The 23,713-nt window shown below is 32.5% G+C and overlaps 1 protein-coding gene and 1 long non-coding RNA gene across 4 annotated transcripts in view; one reads left to right on the top strand and one right to left on the bottom strand.

The window, feature by feature from the left end:
- The window catches only part of sas (stranded at second transmembrane protein), a 167,631-nt gene extending 149,975 nt beyond the window's left edge, over positions 1 to 17,656 (bottom strand). The window contains exon 1 of one of the 3 annotated variants that reach the window (XM_085822772.1): positions 15,928 to 17,656. In XM_085822772.1, coding sequence (XP_085678898.1) covers positions 15,928 to 17,332 — 1,405 coding nt within the window. In that variant the 5' untranslated portion in view covers positions 17,333 to 17,656. The remainder of the gene's footprint in view (positions 1 to 15,927) is intronic. The other 2 variants (XM_085822770.1, XM_085822771.1) reach the window with 2 other exon arrangements.
- Positions 1 to 23,713, top strand: part of LOC146996044 (uncharacterized) — a 131,475-nt gene that overhangs the window by 87,472 nt on the left and 20,290 nt on the right. The gene's annotated exons all lie outside the window — the stretch shown is intronic.

Here is a 23,713-nt window from a genome sequence, read left to right as displayed (position 1 = left end):
CTTCATCAGGCAAGCAGGAGAGCATAACTTGCTAATCAAAGAAACCCCTGCATTCAGTTTATGTTAACTTTTATGCATCCATGTGTTTTCAATACATACTATCTGCGTGCCTAAATATTATATAGCATGCACGTTTCTTTAACACGATGAATACAACTAATCATAGTCCGTTCTTACCACACATTTACCTGTATTTTAAGCATTTGACTACGACGATGGAATACGGGGAAATGTGACTTAAAGGTTTTGTTATGTCATTTAATCATACCAGATGACTACGAGTTTATGGTGGTTCTTACTACTCCGTATGACCTAACTGGTTATAACGAACCTAGCCATCTATTGTTTACTTGCAAACTTCATTCCTAGTTCTTTAGATTTCAAAACAAAAAATTATCGAGGTCTTCTTCTAAACGTCCAGGTGAAGAGAAGCGGTTCTGAAAACAGGATTCAGGTAGGCCCTGAGATTGGTAACAACCAGTTAGGCCGGAAAACACGAGATTCTCAAGTTTCAAAAACTGGGGCACGCATATGTAGGTGGTCGGCTCTTCAAGGATTACACGAATCCTTCTCTCCAGAAGTGGAATTTTTCTTTTGTTGTTTTCATTCTATTCTGTCTTTCAAACGCACGTGTTGAAGCGCATCTTAAAAAGCGTTTTTGTTCCGGTGTGTATCACGTTATTGTACGCTAAAGCGTGGAAATACATGGTTGCTTCAGATTAATAAAAGTGAAATTATAGTCTGCGTCTACTTTATAAAGTGGTGTCAAGAAGTTATAAATCAGTTTAAACACAGACGGAAGAGCAGATAAAATGGTAGATCTTAAAGAACGCAATGAAACACATAACTGTTCTACGAGGCTTGTCTTTATTTGTGATGCCATTCTTCATTGTAAAATTAAGTGCAAAGAAATAATTCTGAAGCTGATTTAACGACTTTAAATTTTTAGAAACATGGATTGAATTGAGTTACAGTATGTGGTTCAGATTTAAGCTTTTTATAATCAGCTTGTTTCTAAAATAAAAATAAATAAATTTCCAAATGGAAAATTCCCAACTACACAGTAATTTACAAATCATCAACTATTAATGTTTATGATAGCTTTAAAATGCATTCAATTGTTTCGCTTTAGCATACTGCATACATTTTGCAGTCGCAGTTATTATCTACATATACAATTCCATGCTGTTATATTTTTCTCATTTCAAAATATTTCAATTCAATATATATTCCTTCATTACTATCTTAAGTTCCTGTTATCTATATCTATAAAGAAGAATGTTTGTGTATTTGTTCGCGGTTAACTCAGTCACTGCTATAGCTATCGTCACCAAACTTCCTACAATTCTTTTCTGGGTCCTAGAAAAAGTCGATATCCACTCCCGTCCCCCTCCGAAAAAAATAGCTAAAATAAGAGATACTAATTAAAAACTTTAAAAGCGCTAATTTTCGTTCTCATTTTTCCAATTAGTTTCGCACTCTGGAGAGATAAAAATTTGCTTTGTTTCGAGAAGTGTTGCCACTGCTTGCTTTCAAATCGTAAAGCTCGTTAATAAAAAAATTCCTAAGTTTTACAGTGAAATAAAAATAGCATTGCCAAACATTAAATACATTATTCCCGATTCCAAAAATTCGTGGGAAGCCATTTCGACCATTCGCATCTTCGTACGACTTTAATTATTCGAGATATTAATTAAAAACTCTGAAAACACTAATTTTCGCACTCATTTTTCCGAGTGGCAACAATCTTGAGCGTTGGAGATAAAGAGGATTTATTTCGAAAACTGTTGCCACTGCTCGCTTTCAAATCGTAGAGTTTGTTAATGATAAATTTGTAAGTTTTGCAAAATCTATATATATAAAGAAGAATGAATGTTTGTGTGTTTGTTTATTTGTTCGCGTTATTGCTTTCTGATCAATTATGAACAATTTTTTGCCACATTTAATCGACTAAAATTGAATGTAGGTGAAATATTGGATGGAACTTGAGCCTTCACGACCATTTGATTAGAAAGACGAAAATTACTAAAAACTATGTGCCATTTTGCTGATATAATGACAGAGAATTAGTATATTTTTAACGAAATTTTTTATGTGGGTTCCATATCGCATCAGACTGAAAAATCTATGGATATGAATCGTATTTTTTGCATCGTTATTAGAGAAGGGTTCTAGCGATATCGTTCTCTCTGTTGTTAAATGCATTATTATCAATCTAATTTAACTGGCATCGGGTACTTCCGATAATTTCCATATAATCAAATATCTACAACGAATGCACATTCCGATGCTTGTGAGTATCCATGCATTTTAGTAGATATATACCTAACAAAAATATAAACGGATCAAAGAACTCGACTCGATTTTAAATTGTGACATTTCGAGAAATGCTTAGTAATTTTGCTTTGTAAATAAGCTTTAAATCATAAACTGTTATGTAAGATAAAGTATAACCGATGCACCAGAGAGAATTACTAGTATGACGTAACTAAGCAAAACGCTTTGTATATTCTAAAGATTGCTGTTAATCAGAAACTAAATCAAAAATGGGTTCACTTCTTTTTTTTTTTTTTTTTTTCAAAGGAAGAGAAAATTCATCTAATCGAGCATTCCATCACTTAAACTGCTCGAACCGACGAACCATTTCATCTGCAACGCTGCCAAAAGGAATGTAATAAATAAATAAACTAGTTTATGCGCTACTTTCCATAATTGAACTGTTTGTTTTTTCAATGCATTGCCAGAAAAGCAAAAACATTTTGGGAGCGCTTAGTGCCTTAGGATGAGCACTAAAATCCTAAATAGAAATGCTCCAATAGAAACATAAACTGTTTCTATTGTTTCAGATAACAATAATTGCTGTTATTAGGTATTTACGAAACGTCCTGATAATTGATTAATTCAAAAAAATTGGAGCGGATAATGAAGAATAAATATAGCAGGAATGTGGCATTTGAAAGCATTTTTCCTCTGCTGTATTCAGCTCTTTATATTGATGAATGAAAGTAATTAAACATAAATTTCTAAATTTAGTATAGGATATTTTGAAAATCGACGTTTTTGATATGAACAAGAGCTTAGTAAAGTTTCAGATTTTTACTGCAGTGTACTAAAAATGTTTGCTTCTGTATTCAAATAAATAAATAAGAAAATAAAATCTGAAAGGTTTCAAATTTTAACGATCTCTCAAAAGGGTTTGTTAAGGTTTTTTTATACTCTCTCTGAGCTCGCAGTCTAGCAGTATATAATAGAAGTATATAATATTCATTTGATTAAACAAAAAAAAAGTGCTAAGTTAGAGAAATTTTATGGCATTAAACACATTTTCTTTGAAAGATAGAAACAATGTATTAAGCTAATAGATTTACTTTAGTTCAAAGTTCAAAACTCTATCAACTTTAAGCAATAAATCAAAAAAATTGTTACACCAGGTATTTGCAAACAGCAAATCACTCTTATACTATGGATATCTGATATGAATAAAGAAATTTCAAAATGTACTTTGATTGTAATTGCAAACGGAAAATACCTCACATAAATAAAATCGATTTTACTAATTGACGGTTACTGTAATCATTAATATTATATTGCATTTTCTTCAAAATGGCATCACTTATTTACAGGAATTTTAAATCTAATATTGTGAATTTCTAGTAATTCACTTGCAATATAAATCCTCCCACGTTACAAGATGTTTTCAATTCTTTTACGATTTACAATTAAATTCAGATGTTTTTAACTTAAATAAGAAGGATATGAATTTTAAAAACACAGTTAATTGTTAGAATTATAGAATTTTTTTTCTATCATATGTATAGAAAACTGTTACACATGTCATTTATACTTGTCTCAATAATAGCGCAGCTTATTTTAAAGTTTTCGCGCAGCAGCACCACAGGTCTGGGGTTCGATCCCCGGGCTGGGCAAGGTCCACTCAGCCTTTCATCCCTTGATTTCTCTCCCTTGGGTCAATAAAATGAGTACCAAGTTCGCTTGAGGACTAAACACTGGGGGTCTTGCTGACCACTTGTTCAGGGCATATGCTTACAGGCCCACGGTCAAGAAAGCAGATTTCGGGGCACTGCTGACCTTGGCCCACTAGGGCTGTTGTGCCACTAAGTTTAGATTTTAGTTTTAGTTTTATTTTAAAGTTTAATTTTATAAAGAAATAAGTATGGAAAGTGACATAAATGAGCAAGGAATATTCATTTAAAAGTAATATACGTTTAGAAAATATTACTTCCATAAAAATCGAATCACTTCAAAATATTGAATCAAATCACATTTCAAAATATTGAATTTAAAAATTATTATTTTTTTTTTTTTAAATCTGAAAGTTTTCAGAGTTTAAATTACGTCCAAAGCAGCGTTTTTTTAACGTTTTGTGTGTTACCTTTATTTATAAAATATCATGTTCTACGTACTCAAACCATAAAATTCAGTTCAACAGCAATATCGCAATATAATTTTAAAATGAGCACACCTTTAGAATTTCCGATACAGAGACTCGTGCGTTGGAGAATGTATTTTTTCACCTCCGTACAGTGTGGCCATTGCTCACTTTTAGTTTGTTAATAAAAAAATTCGTTGAAAATATGAAATCGATTAAAAAAAACAAATTTCAAATTCAAATTAAGGTTTCCATTATTCTATGGACGATTACGTTATTCAAATTTTGATGGCTCTAGGTACCTTTGTTTATCACAATGCAAGAAACGTACACACATTCATGCAGATTCTTCGTTATTTAATTTGTTTAAATATAATACAGGGCAATAATATTTGGTGGCGACAATTTGAAAAGTGAAACAACGTTTATGATGAATCGACGCAAAATGCCAAAATGAAATTAATAGTCCTTCTGGTCAAATTGCCCTTTTGGACTAATAAATATATTTATTGTAAATAATTCAATACTCAGTAAATTGTTGCAACTTATATATTAGATTATTATCTTTAATTATTCATTTAGAAAACTGCAAAGCAATTTTGACAACATTCCTTTTTTAAAATCAGTGAAATGATTTACCAATTTGTCTCATTTATATTTCTGCAAGCATATTTAATGGATTAAATCTCGTTGCGTGCTTTCTGAAGAATATTATAGGCATTGCAAATGGCGATATTAAAAGGTGAAAAAAAGAAACTTCGTTCCCAATGATGAAACAAACTTATCATCTAACAATGTATAAAATAAAGACCTTCACTCTTGAACAAAAAACCTTTATGAATTGACACCCACAAGTAGCTTTGTGGGAAAGAGTGTGCATCATCAAGAAAGATAGCTAGCAAAGATATAATACATTGACATATCTTAATTGGATGGATTGCAAAGAAGCTCTAAAACCTCCAACGCATCTTTTAAAACGCACCTCAAGTCATTATCAAATCATCCGCTGCAAACAAGACCAAACATCGATAACCATCTTCAAAAAACGGTTTGAAAACTGCCAGTGATGCATGAATTCAATTAGAGACAATGGCATTTTCTCCCACACACGAGTTCCGGAAAATATGATCGTGGACGATGTCTGTAACATCTTTTGCCTCTCTTTTTGCTTTTGAAAAACGGTGTATAATTACTTGGAGTAGGAAGTCGGGTTCTATGCAGCAGTGACATCTCCGGAACAAAACACGAAACGAACATTGAACCGCATTCTCCACATTTTTATTCTTTGAAGTTTACGTAAAATGTTCTAAAACTTCCTCATTGTAAATCTTAAACAATGTTGTTAAATTTTTAAGAAAAGGCTTGTGGCTTATAGAACATTCGTTGGGGAGTTTAAGAAAGAAATGGTGTTATCGTTAGTGAAATAATTACGCAGACCATGATAGCTCTTTATGCAAAAATAAAAGGTTGTTTCGCATGAATGGAGCTTATTTTCCTTCCTCCTCCTTAAAACAGATAATAAGTATATGTGCATCTATATTATATCAACACAGTATGAATTCTCCTTAAAAAAATAAAACAGTTTTTTTTTAAATTTATAAATTTAGTTTCCGGAAAGAACTGCCAGTTTGAAAAACTACTGGTTTTCCAGTTTTTAAATTTTGTAATAAAGATTTATACATATATCATTATTATTTACTTAAATAGCTATTTTATATGCTACAGATACAAATCTTTTGCATACGTTTAATTTTATCTTAAGACTGAAGTTCAAAATGAGTTATTGTTTCGAGTTTATTGACCTTATTATCGCATTAATTTCTTCCGAATTCTCAAGAATTGTTAAGGCTAATTGGTAATACGTGAATTTAAATCATTTTAAAAAGAAATTATAGCAGAGGTTGAAACAAAAGATAAAATTTTATTATTAGCCCAAAGGAACGCTAGCCTAGAACTGCTATTACTCTCAAAATGAGGTTTTGCGTTGAATCACTATAAAAGTCTGAATCACTTTCTAGATTGTTGCCACAAAATATTATTGGCTTGTATTATATTTAAAAAATTAAATAATGAAGAATTTGCATGAATGTATGTATGTTTTTCGCATTGTAAAAAAAAAAAAAAAAAAAAAAAAAAAAAAAAAAGGTACCTAGAGCCCTTAAATTCTGAATAACGTAGTCCTCCACCCGAGTATGGAAATCTGGAAACCCGAATTTTGAATTTCGAATTTTTTTTATTGTACGTTTCCTATTTTGTGAAACTTTAAAGAATTTTTGATTAACAAACTCAACAATTTCAAAGAGAACAATGCGAACACTGTACGAAAAAAAAAGAAACATTTTTATCTCCAGCGTGCGAGACTGTGTATCGGAAATTCTATCTAAAGATATGCTCTTTTTAACTCTTTTTAACTTATTTTTACCCAAATGTTCTCGAAGCGTGTAAATGAAAAAAAAAAAAAAAAAAAAAAAAAAAAAAAAAAAAAAAAAAACGCCCCTTTGGGACGCCCCTTTTAAAATATGAAAGCTTTCGTAATATTTTCCTTTTTGTTATTTATTTAGAATAATAGTTAAAAAAAGGAATTATATAATTTTTTTTTAATTTTTCAGCTCAAAGTGATTAGCTAGTAATAGTTATAAGACTTTTTTTATATTACAACTGTGAAAACATTTATCTAAATGTTCTATCTATAACACTCATTAAAAATCTCACAGCAAATTATATAAAGCAATGTTTCAGCTCAAAGTGAAATAATAATTAACTAGTAATAATTATAATTTTTTTTTATATTACAACTGTGAAAACATTTATCTAAACGTTCTATCTATGACTGATCTCACAGCAGATTATTTCTTCCCAGGGTAATTAAAAAATCTCACAGCAAATTATTTCTTTCCAGGGTAATGAAAATAGATTTCAGTGTTGGAAATCGATAAAATGCTTCCAGCCATGTGGCATCTTTAATGCATATTTGAAACTATAATAACATATTATTTATACGTGCATCAGAAATATATTTAAACATATTTACGTTTTTAATTGTGACAGTATAAATAATTATAGATTAATAGATTAATTAATAGATATAGTTATTATTAATATAGTTCTTAATTACTTTCATAGAACTTCAGTTTGCTAATTAAATTAAATAAATATCTTTCCTCTTTCTCGAATGGCAATAGTCTTGAACTTTGCAGGTAAAAATGTTTTATTTAGAATAGTATTTCCACTTCTGGCTTTGGGTTAAAAAAAACCTCTACAGTTATCAGAATACTGCTATAGAAAGCAATCCGAGAAATCAACTGAAAACATAACGGGTGAAGACAATGTATCCAAATTGTTTTCGGAAGAGGAAAACCACGCACATTTCTAGATGCCTTTTGTAAATCTGTATTGGGCAACTAATAAATTTCAGTAACAAGGAAGAAAATCTTTTAAATAGAATTCCACCTACGAAACTGTTTCGCTCGTGGCCATTGTTGAATTACCAGTTGGGATGAAACAAACGAACCATGTAAAATAATGAATGTCGATAGAACGATAACTTGATGTGACGTTTTAAAAGAAAACTGCGTAGGTAATTGCCGCAGATGTAAATTAAAGGTTAGAATTCTAGTTAAAATAACGTGACGCGCAATCAGTTCCACTTTTAATTTTTCCGTTCATTATTTTTATTTTATTCTGGTTCTCTGAATGAAGCACCAAAAAGAAAAATTGTACATTAAATTCTAGAGACTAGCACACGCATTTTAAGAAAAGCACTAAGCTACATGTAATAATTGACTTAGAATAAAAAAATGAGTGTAATCTATAAAATTGATGAGTATAAGAATTTGTATAAATAGTTAAAAGTGCATGAAGTTACTAAGTTTTGTGTAAAATATGTCAATATATTACGCAAAAATGCCTTAAGGAAACCCCGATAAAAAAACAATAATTTACTCACTTTTGTAAATTACATGTTACGTTAAAAATACGTTAAAAACTAACATTATGCTCAAATTTTATACATGATTAGCAGCTTTCGACTCAGTTTTAATCGCATATTTACTGAAAATATTTCGTAAAATATATGCTTAAAAAGGTTCTTGCTTTGGCGCTCGGACAGTGTAGCGGTTAGGGGAGTCTACTACGGTATTGGAATGTCCGGGTTCGAATCCCGGAGTCTGTAATGTTTGTAAATCTATAGCGTCTCTGCGGGTTGGGAGTACTCCAAATATAAAGCAACCATTCTTCCATGAAGTTACATGAACAAGACAACAATTTGTTGCCTCAAGTCAAAAACTGCTGATTTTACGTAAAATTTAATACCGCAAAATTAAGTAATTTTTTTAACTGGAATGGGCCCACCAGCGGCCGAGCGGTAAAGACGCTGAACACTGGTAGTTCGGTCTGAGGTTCGAATCCCGCGAACGGGCTGGCTGCATGGGCGTTTTCGTGGTTTTCCCCATGTGTAACGTGTATACGAGCCAGTTTCCCTTAGAAAGTCCTCCACGAAAGGCATCCCTCCTTTTAGGCAGATAACCCTCGTGTGCTTTGCCATAATTAAATACACACACATTAACTGGAATGTTTTATTAATTTTAGATAACATATATAGATATTTTATTCTAACGGTTTTTCATAATATTTTTCTCATTTCTTGTGCCCATTTTACGATTATGTTCTATTTTTAAACTGCTGATTTTACGTAAAATTTAATACCGCAAAATTAAGTAATTTTTTTAACTGGAATGTTTTATTAATTTTAGATAACGTATATAGATATTTTATTCTAACGGTTTTTCATAATATTTTTCTCATTTCTTGTGCCCATTTTAAGATTATGTTCTATTTTGGTGCATAGATATTGCTTTTATGCCTATTTATGTTGTAATTATTTTCTTTGTTTGAGTTCAGAAATTGGTTTTGGGTTAAAGATAATAATAAAGCAGGATTAACAGTAAAACTTTAATAATTTCACTGAAATAATTATAGCCAGAAACTGATTACAATTTTGTGTTTATTAAATTAAAACTAGTTAACCAATGAAGATGCTTAATACTAGCCTTCGTTAACGAGGCTTGACTCAACTGCACTAATATGAGGTTAGGTTAGGTTAGGTTATTTAATTACGGCAAAGCCTCGAGGGCTATCTGCCTAAAGGGAGGGATGCCTTCTGGAGGACTTTCTAAGGGAAACTGGCTCGTATACACGTTACAAATGGGAAAAACCACGAAAACGCCCATGCAGCCAGCCCGTTCGCGGGATTCGAACTTCGGACCGAACTACCAGTGTTCAGCGCACTAATATGAGACGTATATTAATCTATTTAATGATGGTATTTAACGAAAAAAGCATGTATGTAGCAATTAGTTTTAAACAATTAGTAATTATTTTGATAATAATTAAGTTTTTTACCGTTTAACGACATTTTTACCAATAGTATTATAAAAATTATAATAGCAGTTATATAATTATTAATTATTAAAACTGCAAATAAAAAAGGGTAGTTTTATTTATGTATTAACGCATTGGTCAAAAGTATTTTTTTCTGTTACAGACTTATTTGAAAAGTTTTAATAATGCTGAGAACCAGTTATTATACATTGCTATCAATACGTTAAACTAAAAGTCAAATTTTATCATTTGTTTTCACTTTTTATTTGCTGCATTTTTAATAACTTCTGTTAAACAGAATGAAATCTCGCGCATTTAACACAGTTAAGTACCCTATCCTCTATTTAGCACAGTTTTATTAAAGAATCACAAGTGAGAATAACTATGAAATTTTTGTTTAACAAGTTAGATAATTTGCTTAATTCAAATACAACACAAATAGAATACAAATCAAGGTTAAGAGTCTTTACAGAAATTCAAATCGAAGTGTTGAAAATAAAGAACTCACAAGAGATTCGTTTATAAGTTTTAAATAGTTTCAGGCTTAACTGAGGATATTCTGTTTAATTTATTATTTGCTTTATTGGCACTATTACTATTGTATTTATTTATCCAGTTTTATCGAAAAATTAAAAAAATATATATTATATTTATTTATCCGCTTTTACTGATAAATTTACATTCATTCTTTTGCATTTATTTATTTTCTTTCACCTATAAATATCCACCAGTACTTGTGTATTTATTTATTTATTTTTATGTACGTTTGGTAACCAAGAGCTAAAGATAATTTCTTACAAGATGCTATTGCTAGTTTTATTTTATGAAATCGAGAATGTATTTGAGGGAGCAAAATGGAATGACATAATTAACGGCATTGATTATCGCTGAATGAAAAGGTCTGACACTACTCTAACCCTGTGCCATTTTTCTAAATTTAGAATAATTATCATTCGAGCCATTTTTTCCTCGACAGTAAAGCATATATTTACAGTTTAGAGTACGTTTCTCTTTCTACCTAGGGTGGGAATATTATGCTATAAATAAATAAAAAAAATGACATGCTATTGTCTTTAAGCTGACTTTTGATGAATCGGGCTGTAAACAAAAGGGTGAAGATCTAAAGCAAGGTAGGGGAGATCCGTTCACCATCGAGATATTCCGATAATAAGTCTTTCAAACAAAGGAAATGGTGATTTGACCTTGGAATGGAGAATTAAAGACAATCACTAAAAAAAATTATCATCATCGAAAGATGTATCTTGACATAGCGTGAGAAAACCCTTGATGGAAAAAGACAAGTGCGTGTCGGGTATGTCAAGTGTTTCATCACTTCACGGTAAAGTGAGTTAGCTGCATACACGTTAGTTGCATACACGCTGATGAACCGGTGAACGTCGCTCAACTGTGCGCCGACGGAGGGGGTGGGGGAGGAGTCTCTCCGAAAGTACAGAGGATGCGACGGTTTCCGCTGCCTTGTTTCGTTCGGCGATGCGCATCCACAAACGCACGTGGATGAAATTTTTGAATCGATCATGCTTATTATAATTTGCTTTACATCACGTCCATTGAGAACTATTTCAAGAAATTGAGGGTATTGAACTGAGGATCACATTTACTCAAAGTAAAGTTTCCTTAATGTGCAATTTTAGAAAGTATAACAGCTGTTTTCTTCATGATCCAACTATACGGAGAATGAAAACGAGTATAAAAGCACTGTAACATGAAAATTTCAGATGGTAGTTAGTATGCAGAAGCTACATGATAACATGTAGAGGGGAATGAGGGAAATGAGGAATGAGAGAATATTTCATGAGGAAATAAAGGAAAAGTTTGCATGAAAAAATGGCGTAAATCTTAACTTAGAATAAACTAGTAAAAGCTCCAAAATGTTCCGAAAATGAATGTTAATTGGTCTTCGGTTTACACTTCAGGCGAATAGAGCTCTAAATCAGTCATTATCTTTAATTATATGCTTTTGAAGCAATTGACCTAGCAACTATATACGATATAGTTGTCAGCTTATACCGCTAGTTCAAATCTCAAGGTGCGGTTTCGAGTCCCGCTCAAAGCTGGGTTGTTTGTGCGAGCTTTTCCCCTGCTTCACGCGGGTTTAATGTCGGTGCACGCCGAGCAATTGCCGTCGGTGATGAGGAGGCTAAGATATCAATAGTTTTGCCAATTTCCGACAGACACTTAAAAAGCAAGTAGCAGCAATTTTGAAGGGGGGCAAATATATATATATATATATATATATATATTACACATAAATATCTTAAAGTCTGTATTTATATTCCTTTTTCAAAAGTTGTTGTGTCTTTCTCACTAGTTGGACACTGATCCAATCTTACTTGTCTGAGAAAGGTTAGCACAAGTCCACGGCATTTATTGTGGCAAGCAGTCAAATACACCTGTCGTTTGGCAAGCCTTAAGCACCATAGCCTAGGTGATTGAGTGGTGTTTACACCAGGGTACCTGGGTGCAGAGACCCTATTTTTTGTGGAACATGTTTTAACATTTCGAATCATGAGGGAAGTAAGAGAAGTATATAATTTCGCATTAGTAGTTTAAATTAATGAATATGCACAAATGAGAGTACATATCTCTCTATATAATTTTTTAAAACTAATTAATTTAGTTTTCAAGTTAATAGGAGGATTTATAAGAACCTTTAGCTTGACCAGTGATAAAATATCACTATGAATACACTGAATGATGCAATATTTAATGGAATTAATGAAAAAGACAAGGTATCAGCTAGACCAGAAAATGCTCCTAAGATCTGGGCGGCGTTCGAGCTGGCGTTAATTTCTTCAATAAAAGGTTAGTACAAACCCTACAGTGCCAAGATGATAGAATAGTCAGTTAGTTCCGGCTCGGATTTTGAGAGAGAAAGAACACTCCGGGCCGGGGGAACCGGTCAAAGGGTCTCGCTTCCCTTTTCCTCTATCACCAACCTCCGGAGAGGACTTCACCGCATATTTAATCTGCCCTCCATGTCGCACAGGTACTATACATTTATAAACATCCATGTCTTCTCCGGAGTCGAACCAGGGCCTTCGGTAAGGCAGTCAGAATCATTAACCACTATCTCGGTTGGGCGGTCGAGTATATAATTATGAGTAGTTAGTATATAATTTATTGTTGTTTAGCTATGTATATATATATATATATATATATATATATATATAATTTACTGTTTAGTTTACATGTTTATAAATCTACTACATTCCTATTACGTTTCTGAACTTATTCGAAATCTAAATTAAAGGAACCAACAAAAGTACAATTAAAAAATATTGTTACATAATTGTTCAAGCTGAAAACCATAAGTATCCTTTGTGAACTCTTAGTGGATGAGCATACATATGTATGTACACAATTAACCTTCTCGTGATGACACCTCTCTATAATGGCCACCTCTGTAAACGACAAATATATTTTTGAGAACTTTAAGTAAACATCAGTATTGAATATCACTTTTCTATGGTGACTACTTCCACAGAAGCCCAAAATCATCTGGAAATGTAAATGCTCATCTTGGAGAAGATTCACTATGTATATATATTGAAATATTATTAAAAACAAAACTTTTCTTGTTTTTTTTAACTATATTCATGTACAGTTTCGGTTAAATAAGTTACATACATACTCATAAAAAACTATTATAACCATTTATCCTCCAAGGAAATATATTAGCTAACAGACAATGACCGTAGTCTTAGTTACTGAAACAAAATAAGATGCATAGTTTTACTGAAATTTTGGGATTAAATATGAAAAAATATTGACCATTAGATATGACTATTTGTGAGTCTCTTCCTGAGTGTAAAGCAATTCAGAGATAAAAAGAATATTAATTAGAGATGCATTAATCAACTAAGATATCCTAGCGTTTCGTGCAGTAAATACTGCTTAGGTGGAAGACTCTTAACCGTATGGAAAAACCAAGAAACACTTTTACAGTTTATCTTTTATGCAGCAAAGTGTTAAAAGAGTTAACTCTTCATAAATTTTTTTAATAATCCTCTAAACCTTTTCAAATGATCTAAGCTCACTCAGTCTCTGATGCCTTTTAATTTAATGGTGAGTTAAAGAAATGTTTCAAACTGTGCTATATGAACTAAACATTTTTGAAGTTTAAGAAACAGCTGTTTAACATGTACAGCTGTTTAACATCACATACTTACAATCATGCCTGAAGTGCAATATTTAACATGAACATACCATCATGAATAGAGTATTGGAGATTTATTTTAGAAAGTTTGTATGGCTAAACATTTCTTCAAATGTTGTTTTTAGAACTCATCGATCTAATTTAAGAAAGTGAATTTCTATTATAAAACCTTTATTCATTTGAAACGCTTTAATAAAATTCACCAAATTTAATTTGTCATAGCCTGGCAGAGAAAAAAACATTTCAGCGAGAAAAAGCGTTATTTTCCCTGCAATTATTTTCTGAAAATCGCAAACTATATTTCGAAATGCAATATTATATAAAGAGTAAATGTTGCAAATGACGATTAGAACCCGATACTTCTAAATTAATATTTTTCTAATGTACAAGTCATCTTTCAACAATGTGAATTCAAGGACGTAACGTTAGCTTTTATATATCTTCAGCGACATTTTGACGCATCATATATGTATTTATTTATCGATGAAAATTATTAGCATTAAATATTAAAAATATCATGAGCATTAGATTTGTATTTCGTTACGTTATATTATTATAGTCTTAAACTTGAAATAATAGAATCAATTATTATTTACATAAAATGAAAGAAATGCACAAATTGAAACATATTCAATAAAGATGGAGGACGTGCATGCATATTTTAATTTAAAATAGTATTTCAAAAGCAAGAAATGTTATGTTGCTAAAACTTGCATTATTTAGAATGTAAAAAAACCTTTCATGTATTTCTTTAAATATGTTTTTAAAAAGAATATCCTTTATATAATATGAATTAAAAATCTGGAATGTGATACAAAAAAATAATAATTAATATAAACAAACAATATTATCGCATAGGTTTTTAAACAAAACCATAATTTGTTTTTTCTTTATATAAGATATATGTATATATATACACAAATGTATATTAAAATTAGAAAATAAGATACTGAAAGACTTTTAAAAAGCATTTTTTATTGTTTAACGTGACTTTTAAGAATCAGTTTTTAACGTCAGAAATACTTAAAAAATTTTACCTTTTATTTCGAATGGCTTACAACGTGTTTCTTTCTTAGAATTATGAATTTAAAAGTCCAAAATCAAATCCTTTCTTATTAATGTTTTTTAAGTTATCCGTTTATGCTAAGGAATTTGACTAACTAATCACTTTTTAGCTTGAAATACAGTGCTTACTGATTCAAATGATATACATAATTTATTTCGCAAATGAGTAACCATAAAAAAATAGAGAATTTTGCTACCAGGTTATTTTACCAGAAAGCATATTTTTTTTTTGTTGGAATTACATTCAAATAAGAGAAAAAAAAGTCTTAAATGAAATATTTTTCACTAGATCTAAAAAGTTAATTTAATTAGTTCCCCATTGGTAAACATACTCCATTTCTAAGTAGTATATAAAAGTAGTTAAGCCGAACCAAAATTTTAATACTAAAGGAACATTTCAGTTTGTAGTTCGAATTAGTTGACTTTTGTAACATATAATTTAAATTTAAGATGCAAATATACTTACTATACGGGGGGGGTAAGTGTTCCCCCCTTTTTTAGGAAATTAATTAAAAAATAAATTCACATGAATGAACTGTATCAGGAACAAAGTGCAAAAATTCATCAGATGTATTTCATTTAATATTTTGAACTACCTTGACACAAATAAACTTTTTAAGCATATAAATAGATTTTATTTCCCCCCAGAACACAATTATTTTGCAGTTCCAATTTATCAAAAAGAAATTTTGATAAATTGACAGACATTTTTTTTCAAAAGCCATTTCAGAGGGTACATTTATTTCTCTGAATTCTTATGAGGTTTTATTTTAATTTATATTTTTTTAATTTACATTATCGTTGGACAAGCTTAGTTTCATTCAGAACGCAGAATAATTTCATATTTTAGAATAAACACCTGAGAATAATAATAAATAAAGCATAGTACAAAAATTATTGTTGTGTGTTTACTTACCATGGCAGGTGTTATTTTGAAGATTACATTGCAAACCGAATTCTTCGTCGCAAGGTTCACCTGGAGAGCAGGACTCTCCGCTTTGCCTAGCACACACGCTGCGGCAAGGACAGTTAGGATCAGGAGTTGTCCTCTCGCCGGCACATTTCGACGGGTCAAAAGTAATCTTAGGTTCGTTACAGGGGCACGACTCTTCCGCATTTCCAAGGTCCATTTGTTTCTGTTTGCGTACACTGAGGGGTATCGTGGTAGTGATCTCCTGATCTTCATTCATCGTGGCCGAAAATGTCGTCACCTCTCTCTGTTTGTCATCTAGATCATTGCCCAGACCATTAAGTTCGTCTTCTTGTTCTGTTGTCAAATTGGAGATATTTTGAACATCGCTACTGTCATCTTCTCTTAATTTTTTAACTTTTACCTTAGAAACATCAATTGTTTCAGTCTTAATTGTTGTCGCATCACGATTGTTGTTTTCCGTCACAATTAAATCGCCGGGCGTTGTTGTTATGTCTGTAACACGAGGACTTAATGTTGTTTCATTATTCACCGACATGTCAGTTTCAACCGAAGGAGACGTTGTTTTTGCTTCTTCTTCCATTGTTCCTTCGTGAAGATTCGTTGTTGTTTCAAACTGGTGATCTTGCATTGTTGTAGTTTCTGCTGATTTTGTCTCTACAACACTGTCAGACATATCTTTAGTTAAAATATCCTCTTGTGGGGTAGATACCATCTCTTCTTTCATATCCATATGCAACATATCCGGTTGTGCATGCATAATTGTCGTTGTTTCTAGTGCAGCATCATCTACTGATTCAGTGTGGGTAACGGGTGGTATCGTAGTATGCATATCTTGAACCGTTTCGTGCGTTTCATCAGTAGTAGAGGTAATTTCAACAGAAGGGGTAGTAGTTTCCACGAAGTCCGCGAAAGTAGTAGTTTCCACGAAAGTGGTAGTTTTAACGGTAGGGGTAGTTTCCTCAGATTTATCTGTAGTTTCCACAACCACTTCGTCTTCGTAGTTTTTATCTTTTTTCTTGAAAGCCATCTTATTTTTCTTTTTAGTATCTTTCTTGGGATCAAGTTTATAAGTGGTAGATGCTATAGGGGGATTAGAAACAGTCGTCGGGCTTTTGGTTTCAGTATCTTCCAAATCCTTCGAAGAGATGGTCGTTGATACAGTAGCATCAATAGGTAACTCGGAAGGGGTCGCACCAACTGTCGTCGCCGATAGATCACTGTCATTTTTCGAATGAATTTCAGTGTCCGATACTACTCCAACATCAGAAGGTAAACTCATATTGTCTCCACTATTATCCTTCTCAACGACAGCATGTTCTACGTGATCATCACAAAATACTAAAACGGCGCTCACTGCGCACCACAGAGTCATTAATTTCAGCAACATATTTGCAAATTGTGGTGTATCACAATGATAATTAAAGCTCCTCAAAGATAGATGTACAATTTACTTACTTACTTACTATCCCAAAATCCTTATCACTTCCGAATGCATCTATCAAAACACGAGCGCAAATGGGAATCCAAAGAGTTCATAACTGAGAGAGCTCACCATGAGCAACAGAGAGAACGTCTCATTCCCGAAGAACGATCGAGGGAGTAAGAGAGCTGGTTTGTAGCTTACTACTCGAACTGGTTACGCGAACTGAACTGAGGCCATCCGAGAAGTGAGGCCGTTACACAGACCCCGGGGCCGGAAACCAGTGCGAGTGACAGGTTTACCTTTGGCTACTGCAGCTTTTCGTGCTACCTACCTTCTTCAGCTCTTCCCCCCCTTATATTTTCGTTCGTTCTATCCCTCCTTCTTTCTCACTGCTTTATTATCCGACCCTCCCTAAGGAACTTCTTTTTTCTTTTTTTCTCCAGGTTCTTTTCCCCGCTTTGGAGAATTTTTTTTTTAAATTTTGGCACGGCTGTTTACGTATTCGGCCTAAGGGTGTTCTTCTTTTTGCAGTGCATTGCCTTCGATATGCTGCGACTCATTTGGTGTTTTAAGTTGGCGAAGATGAGAATGGCATTTGGCGAAGACGGATTGAAGAGATAAAAACAGACAGTCCGAGCTCTGAAAGATGACATTTTCATCACGGCGGCAATAAAAACGAAAACTTGCTTCTATCTGTTATACACAAAATGAATTATTTCCTTCTATGTCTGAGCAGTCAGAATGATCAAAGTGAAAAATGCAAATTATTTGTAAGGCATTTCAGAATGGAAAATAAATGTAACAAAAAATATTTAATGAAATAAACTGAACTTGTTTATTTCATAATAAATGAAAAATGACAGATGCGGAAAAAAATATAAAAACACGGCATCCAAGCATTGCTGAAATTTTTTAAATAGTGTTTTAATATATAAATAGTGAAATTTAAAAGAAATATGGGAGTATGTTGCAAAGCTAATGTTATAAAGTATATTATGATAATTAATATTACCAAACATATCCTAAATTAAGGTGAGCACTTAAATTGATAAAATTTTATTTCGGCTAAAGGCTTTTATGTTAGCCAAAGTTGAATCTTACATCACCTTTTCGATTAAAAAGCGAGATCTGCATTAATATATCAGTTTTATGAATGGTTCATTAAGGCTATTTCTAGGAATACTATTCACTGTTTTGTTATTGATAACAGTTCTTTTGTACCATCCGGATAATTATTTTGATACTGGAATTAAGGAACGTGGGCAGTTTAGATTAATGCCATTATAGAATAAGTATGCTCGAAATGCTCAAATTAAATTTTTTTTCATTCTATTTTATTGTTCGAATACAACTGACTCCCGATATACTGCATTTCGATTTACTTGACATACACATTCAGTTCCTAATAGAAATTATTATTCTCTTACTAAAATATTATTAGAATTTTCATTATCATTATGGTTTAAAATATTGTCCTTATTGCTAACGAAATGATTTATAAATTTTCAAAAAACGAAACCTGTAGAGACATCATGTAGTTTTGGAAGCAGGCAAGAGGAAAAATTAGCAACGCCTTCGCCGGGAATCGAACCGAGGACCTCTCAATTACGCGCTTAGCGTGCAGACCACCACACCACGAAGGCTGGCTAAGAAGACGAGAGAAATACCGTATAAACTTACCGTTATCCTGACCAGGATTTTAATTGGTTTTTTCTGGGGGAAGGACTACTTACTGAGCTTTTCAGAGTGTACGTTATCACTTTCTTTAACGCCGTAATACTTTCTGTTTCGCAAGGACTTTCCCGTATGCAAAGTAAATATTAAATTTCCTTCAGAAAGCTCTTCACGAAGAGATCCCGCAGCCTTAGTGTGCTTTGCCATAATCTGATAACTCCAAATTCACAATCATTTAGTAAAAGACTGTATTGATGAGTAATCTATATCAATTTGCAAAGGCTTGCGTATAACTCTGTAAAGGTCTGCGTCCTGTAATAGTTTAATGAAGTAATTTTATTATTGTAACTTTTAAAAAAAATCTGAAAGGTTTCATATTTTTACCTTTCAGATTTTATTAAGGTTTTTAATTTTCAGATAGACTGAATTTTAAGGTAGGTTAAATAGCAATGTCGCAAAATAATTTTAAAATGAGCATATCTTTAGAATTTCCGATACACAGTTCCGCGCGCTGGAGATGAAAAGGTTTTTTTGTCTTTCCGTAGAGTATTGCCATTGCTCGCTTTCAAATCGTTGAGTTTGCTAATCAAAAATTCGTTAAAGTTTTACAAAATATGAAATCGATAATAAAACAAATTCCAAATTTCAAATTTGGTCTTCCACGTGCTCATATTCTTAGGAGGATTACGTCATTCAAAATTCGATGGCTCTAGGTACCGTTGTTTTATCACAATGCGAGAAATATACCTACATTTATGCAGATTTTTCATTATTTAATTTCATGAAATATAATGCAGGACTCTAACATTGGGTGGCAACAGTTTGAGAAGTGAAACGGACATTTATAGTGATTCAACGCAAAATCGCAGAACGAAAACAATAGTCCTTGAGGGACATAGTCCCTTTGGACTTAAAACATAAAATAAAATAAAAAATAAATAAAAAGCTTTCAAATTTTATGTTACTCCCAAAGGGACGTACTTTTAACGTTTTGTGTGCTACCTTTATCTATTAAATATCATGGTTTTCGCACTTAAACCATAAAATTCAATTCAATAGCAATATTAAAAAATATTTAAAAGGGCATATTTTTAGCACGCCCAATACACAGTCTCGCGCAGTTAACTTTTTTTTTTTTTTTTTTTTTTTTTTTTTTTTACAAGAGTTGCCCTTTGCTCGCTTTGAAATCGTTGAGTTTGTTAATCAAAAATTCGTTAAAGTTTTAGAAAATGGGAAATCGGTAATAAAACAAATTCCAAATTCCGAATTTGAGCTTCGAGATGCGCATATTCGGGTGGAGATGAACGTTATGCAAAATTTGATGGCTCTAGGTACCGTTGTTTTATCACAATGCGAGAAACATACATATATTTATGCAGATTCTTCATTATTTATATTCTTTAAATATAATACAGGGTTCTAATATTTGGTGGCAACAATTTAAAAACTGATTCGCCGCTTATATTGAATCAACGCAAAATGCCAAAACGAAATTAATAGCCCTTCTGATCTAAAGCCCTTTGGGCTAAAAAAATAGCATACTAAAATGCAGTAGTTATATCTATTTTTAGTGTTTTAATTTTGTAAAAAAGTATAGTATTTATTTTAGGATTTTTTGTACCATTTCTATATGATAACAATGCATTATACAACGTAACTGCTTATCCAATCGCCTTTCAATTCTGTTTAAGACGGGAAGATGAATGGAGTAACTCATCAGGGCTGAATTACCAATATTATTGAGTACCGTAGGCTTCAGTTAGAGGAAAAACTTTTAGATATCTCATGACTATGATTACAAATAACACATTTCAGGTACTGAAATGTAATCATAAATTCAGAATAACTAAGGTTGTCTTGAAAACGTACCATTATGGTTGTAAATATAACATAATGTTTGATACGTATATGATAAAAATTTAACGTTTTAAATACAGATTTAATTTTTTTTCTTAGTAGAATAACGTATATAAGTATTTTCTCCCACTTTTCCCCATGCCTTCGTGGTGTAACTGGTAGCAAACTCGACGCCTATTCGGGAAGTACAGAGTTCGAATCCCCGCCAGCGCATTCTACATTTTTCACGTCTCAAGCATCGAAAACCCTAATGACTCTGCAAGTATTTTATAGACAAAATTCGTGATCCCGTAAATGTCGTCAGATACATTCGTGGTGAGATAAACGAAAAGTTGATAAACATAGCAAAGAACATATATCAATTTTGCACTGCTTTTTATACAAGGTGATCTAAAAAGGCGACTACACGTATTATTTCCTTAGAAATTGTCCTTATGATCTGTTACTTTAAAATAGGTCCTTCAAGGTCGTAAAGATCCTCTTCTCATTTACAACCATAATGTGTCGTCAATTCGCACTAGGAGATTTCAGCATTTTACAGAATTTAACTTTTTTTCCCCCAGTAATAGTTACCAAGGTCATGAATCCTGGTTTGGAGAAAATCGTCTTGAAGTGTATTTTTTTAAAGTAACAGACTACGGCATGCACTTCCAATTACAAAATTTCTAGAAATAAAATAAGGAAGTTATGAAAATAGTTTCAGCACTGTGCTGAAAGTTTCTGCAAATAGGAAAAACGTCTTTTTATGTTAAGTCCTAGCTTAGCAAGAAACCTAATAATAAAGCGTTTATTAAGTTTTTATGCATTAAATACAAAATATTCAATACCTACAGGTTCAAATTACAAGCAGGGTATATGTAATTAATATCTCCATGAGGCCAGCTGCAATTTAATAACAATTGCTGCTTTAGCAATATTAATTAATTGCCTAAATAAGCAATTTGGCGGAACATTTTTCATTTGCAAAAGTAATAGGCATTGAGAAATAATCAAAATCCTTAAATTCGTACTCAGAGATTCATTCTAAATCTTTGAAAAAATTAGATTTTATGTTTATAGCCGACTTTTTATTGAAACATTGTATGCTGAAACGGTTTTCATAAAATTCGCTTCTTTGTTTTGAAAGTTTTATAGTTGAAAAATTCAGGTCTAGGTACAATATGCCAAAATTTAAGGAATTAAAGCCTGTAGCCATCTTTCTTTAATATCTTGTGTAATTTGTTTCAACAAACAATATGTGCTGATTTCTAAAATTTAAGCACGCGATGCAAATGCTGAGCTTCGAAGAGCTATAATTTTATTGGTAATTTTATTGATTTGGTTTGGTTTATTGAGATTACGGCAAAGTACACTAAGGCTATCTGCCTAAAGGGAGGAATGCCTTCGTGTAGGACTTTCTAAGGGAACTGGTTCGTATACACTTTGCACATGAGTAAAACCACTTAATTGTATTGAACGAAGTTATTAAGCTTGTGGAAGAAACTATGTAAATATCACATAATTTAAGATTTATTCTATACATATATGCAAAGTATTGCTAGAGGGCAAATTGCTATATATGCAAGCTTAGCATTATTTGTATACGATACTGTTCTGAAAGTTTTGGGTAGATGAACTTGATTACTGACAAAAAAATTTTAAAAGATAATTCTGATTACTTTTTTATTGCATAACAGCAATTATGAATCAGAAAAAGACGACTGTATGATTTTTAACGCTGGCAAGCAAGATAAGCAAGATAATTTCTGAGAAGTTTCGGAAGATTTTTTTCCCAGTCGTCCAGGGGTTACCACACTCACTGCTGATAAGTATACTGCTTTAAGTGCAATTGACAAACATCCACATCAACTCTAAGAGCAACTGTTTATACAGCAAAGTTAGTACTGCAGCCACTGTGCGCTGATGGCTATATTATGGTGTGGTTTGGTTCATTTGACTACAGCTGAGCACTGATGAGTATCTGCCTGAGGGGAGAGATGCATTCCTGGAGGACTTTCTAAGGGAAACTGGCTCGTATCCACTAACACATGATGATAACCACGAAAACGCCCATGAAATCAACCCTTTTGTTAGAATCGGACGGTGGTCAAACTACCATGTTCTTCAATTTTACCTCTCGGCTGCTGGTGGGCCAAATGTTATATCTGAAATGAATGTATGCCTCTATTCGAGTTTGTGTCCCCTTAAGCGTCAAAGTTAGAGGAACACGTTTGAAGTATATCCTCAACATGCAAATCAGAAAGTTGCTGAATAGTTCCCAGTGTTATTCATAGAAGAGTTAAATGGGATTTAATAATAGGCGTGTGAGGAGCTGAAAAGAAAAAGAAACACGGAATAAGTCCAGTAACATTATTGAATACCCCGCCTTCACATCTGACAGTGTGAGGACATGAATTTTCTTTTAGCTACCTTAGCAACCTAAACATCTTTACCAGAGATATTACCATCGACCAATACTATTGGGATGAAGTCTTTGACTCCAGTGTAAGACTGTACGCTGCAGTAATTAGAAATTGGTCTAGCATTTATTCTTACGGACGATAATGCAGTCCACATGGAGCAAATTTACTGGTGTTGTTGTTATCTTGTCCATATTGCATGGAACAATCGTTGCCAGATCCTACTCCGAAGACAGACTGGACTTCAACTCCCCTCAATTTTGAGTCCTCTTCCCTTCTATTAGGGGTCCGGGGCTTTCCTACACCTCTTCCCTTCTATCAGTTACACGAGAGGACTTTCGGCTAGCCGCATATTTAGAGTGCCCCCATGCCGCACCGACACTATAACATTTACAAACATCCACGTCTTCTCCGG

The sequence above is a fragment of the Stegodyphus dumicola genome, chromosome 8, assembly GCF_044657685.1.
Source record: "Stegodyphus dumicola isolate Sdum_Otavi_A_Nest chromosome 8, ASM4465768v1".
Lineage (NCBI taxonomy): Eukaryota > Metazoa > Arthropoda > Arachnida > Araneae > Eresidae > Stegodyphus > Stegodyphus dumicola.
Note: the sequence above shows the minus strand (reverse complement) of the source record. Positions and strands in the feature narration are given on the sequence as shown.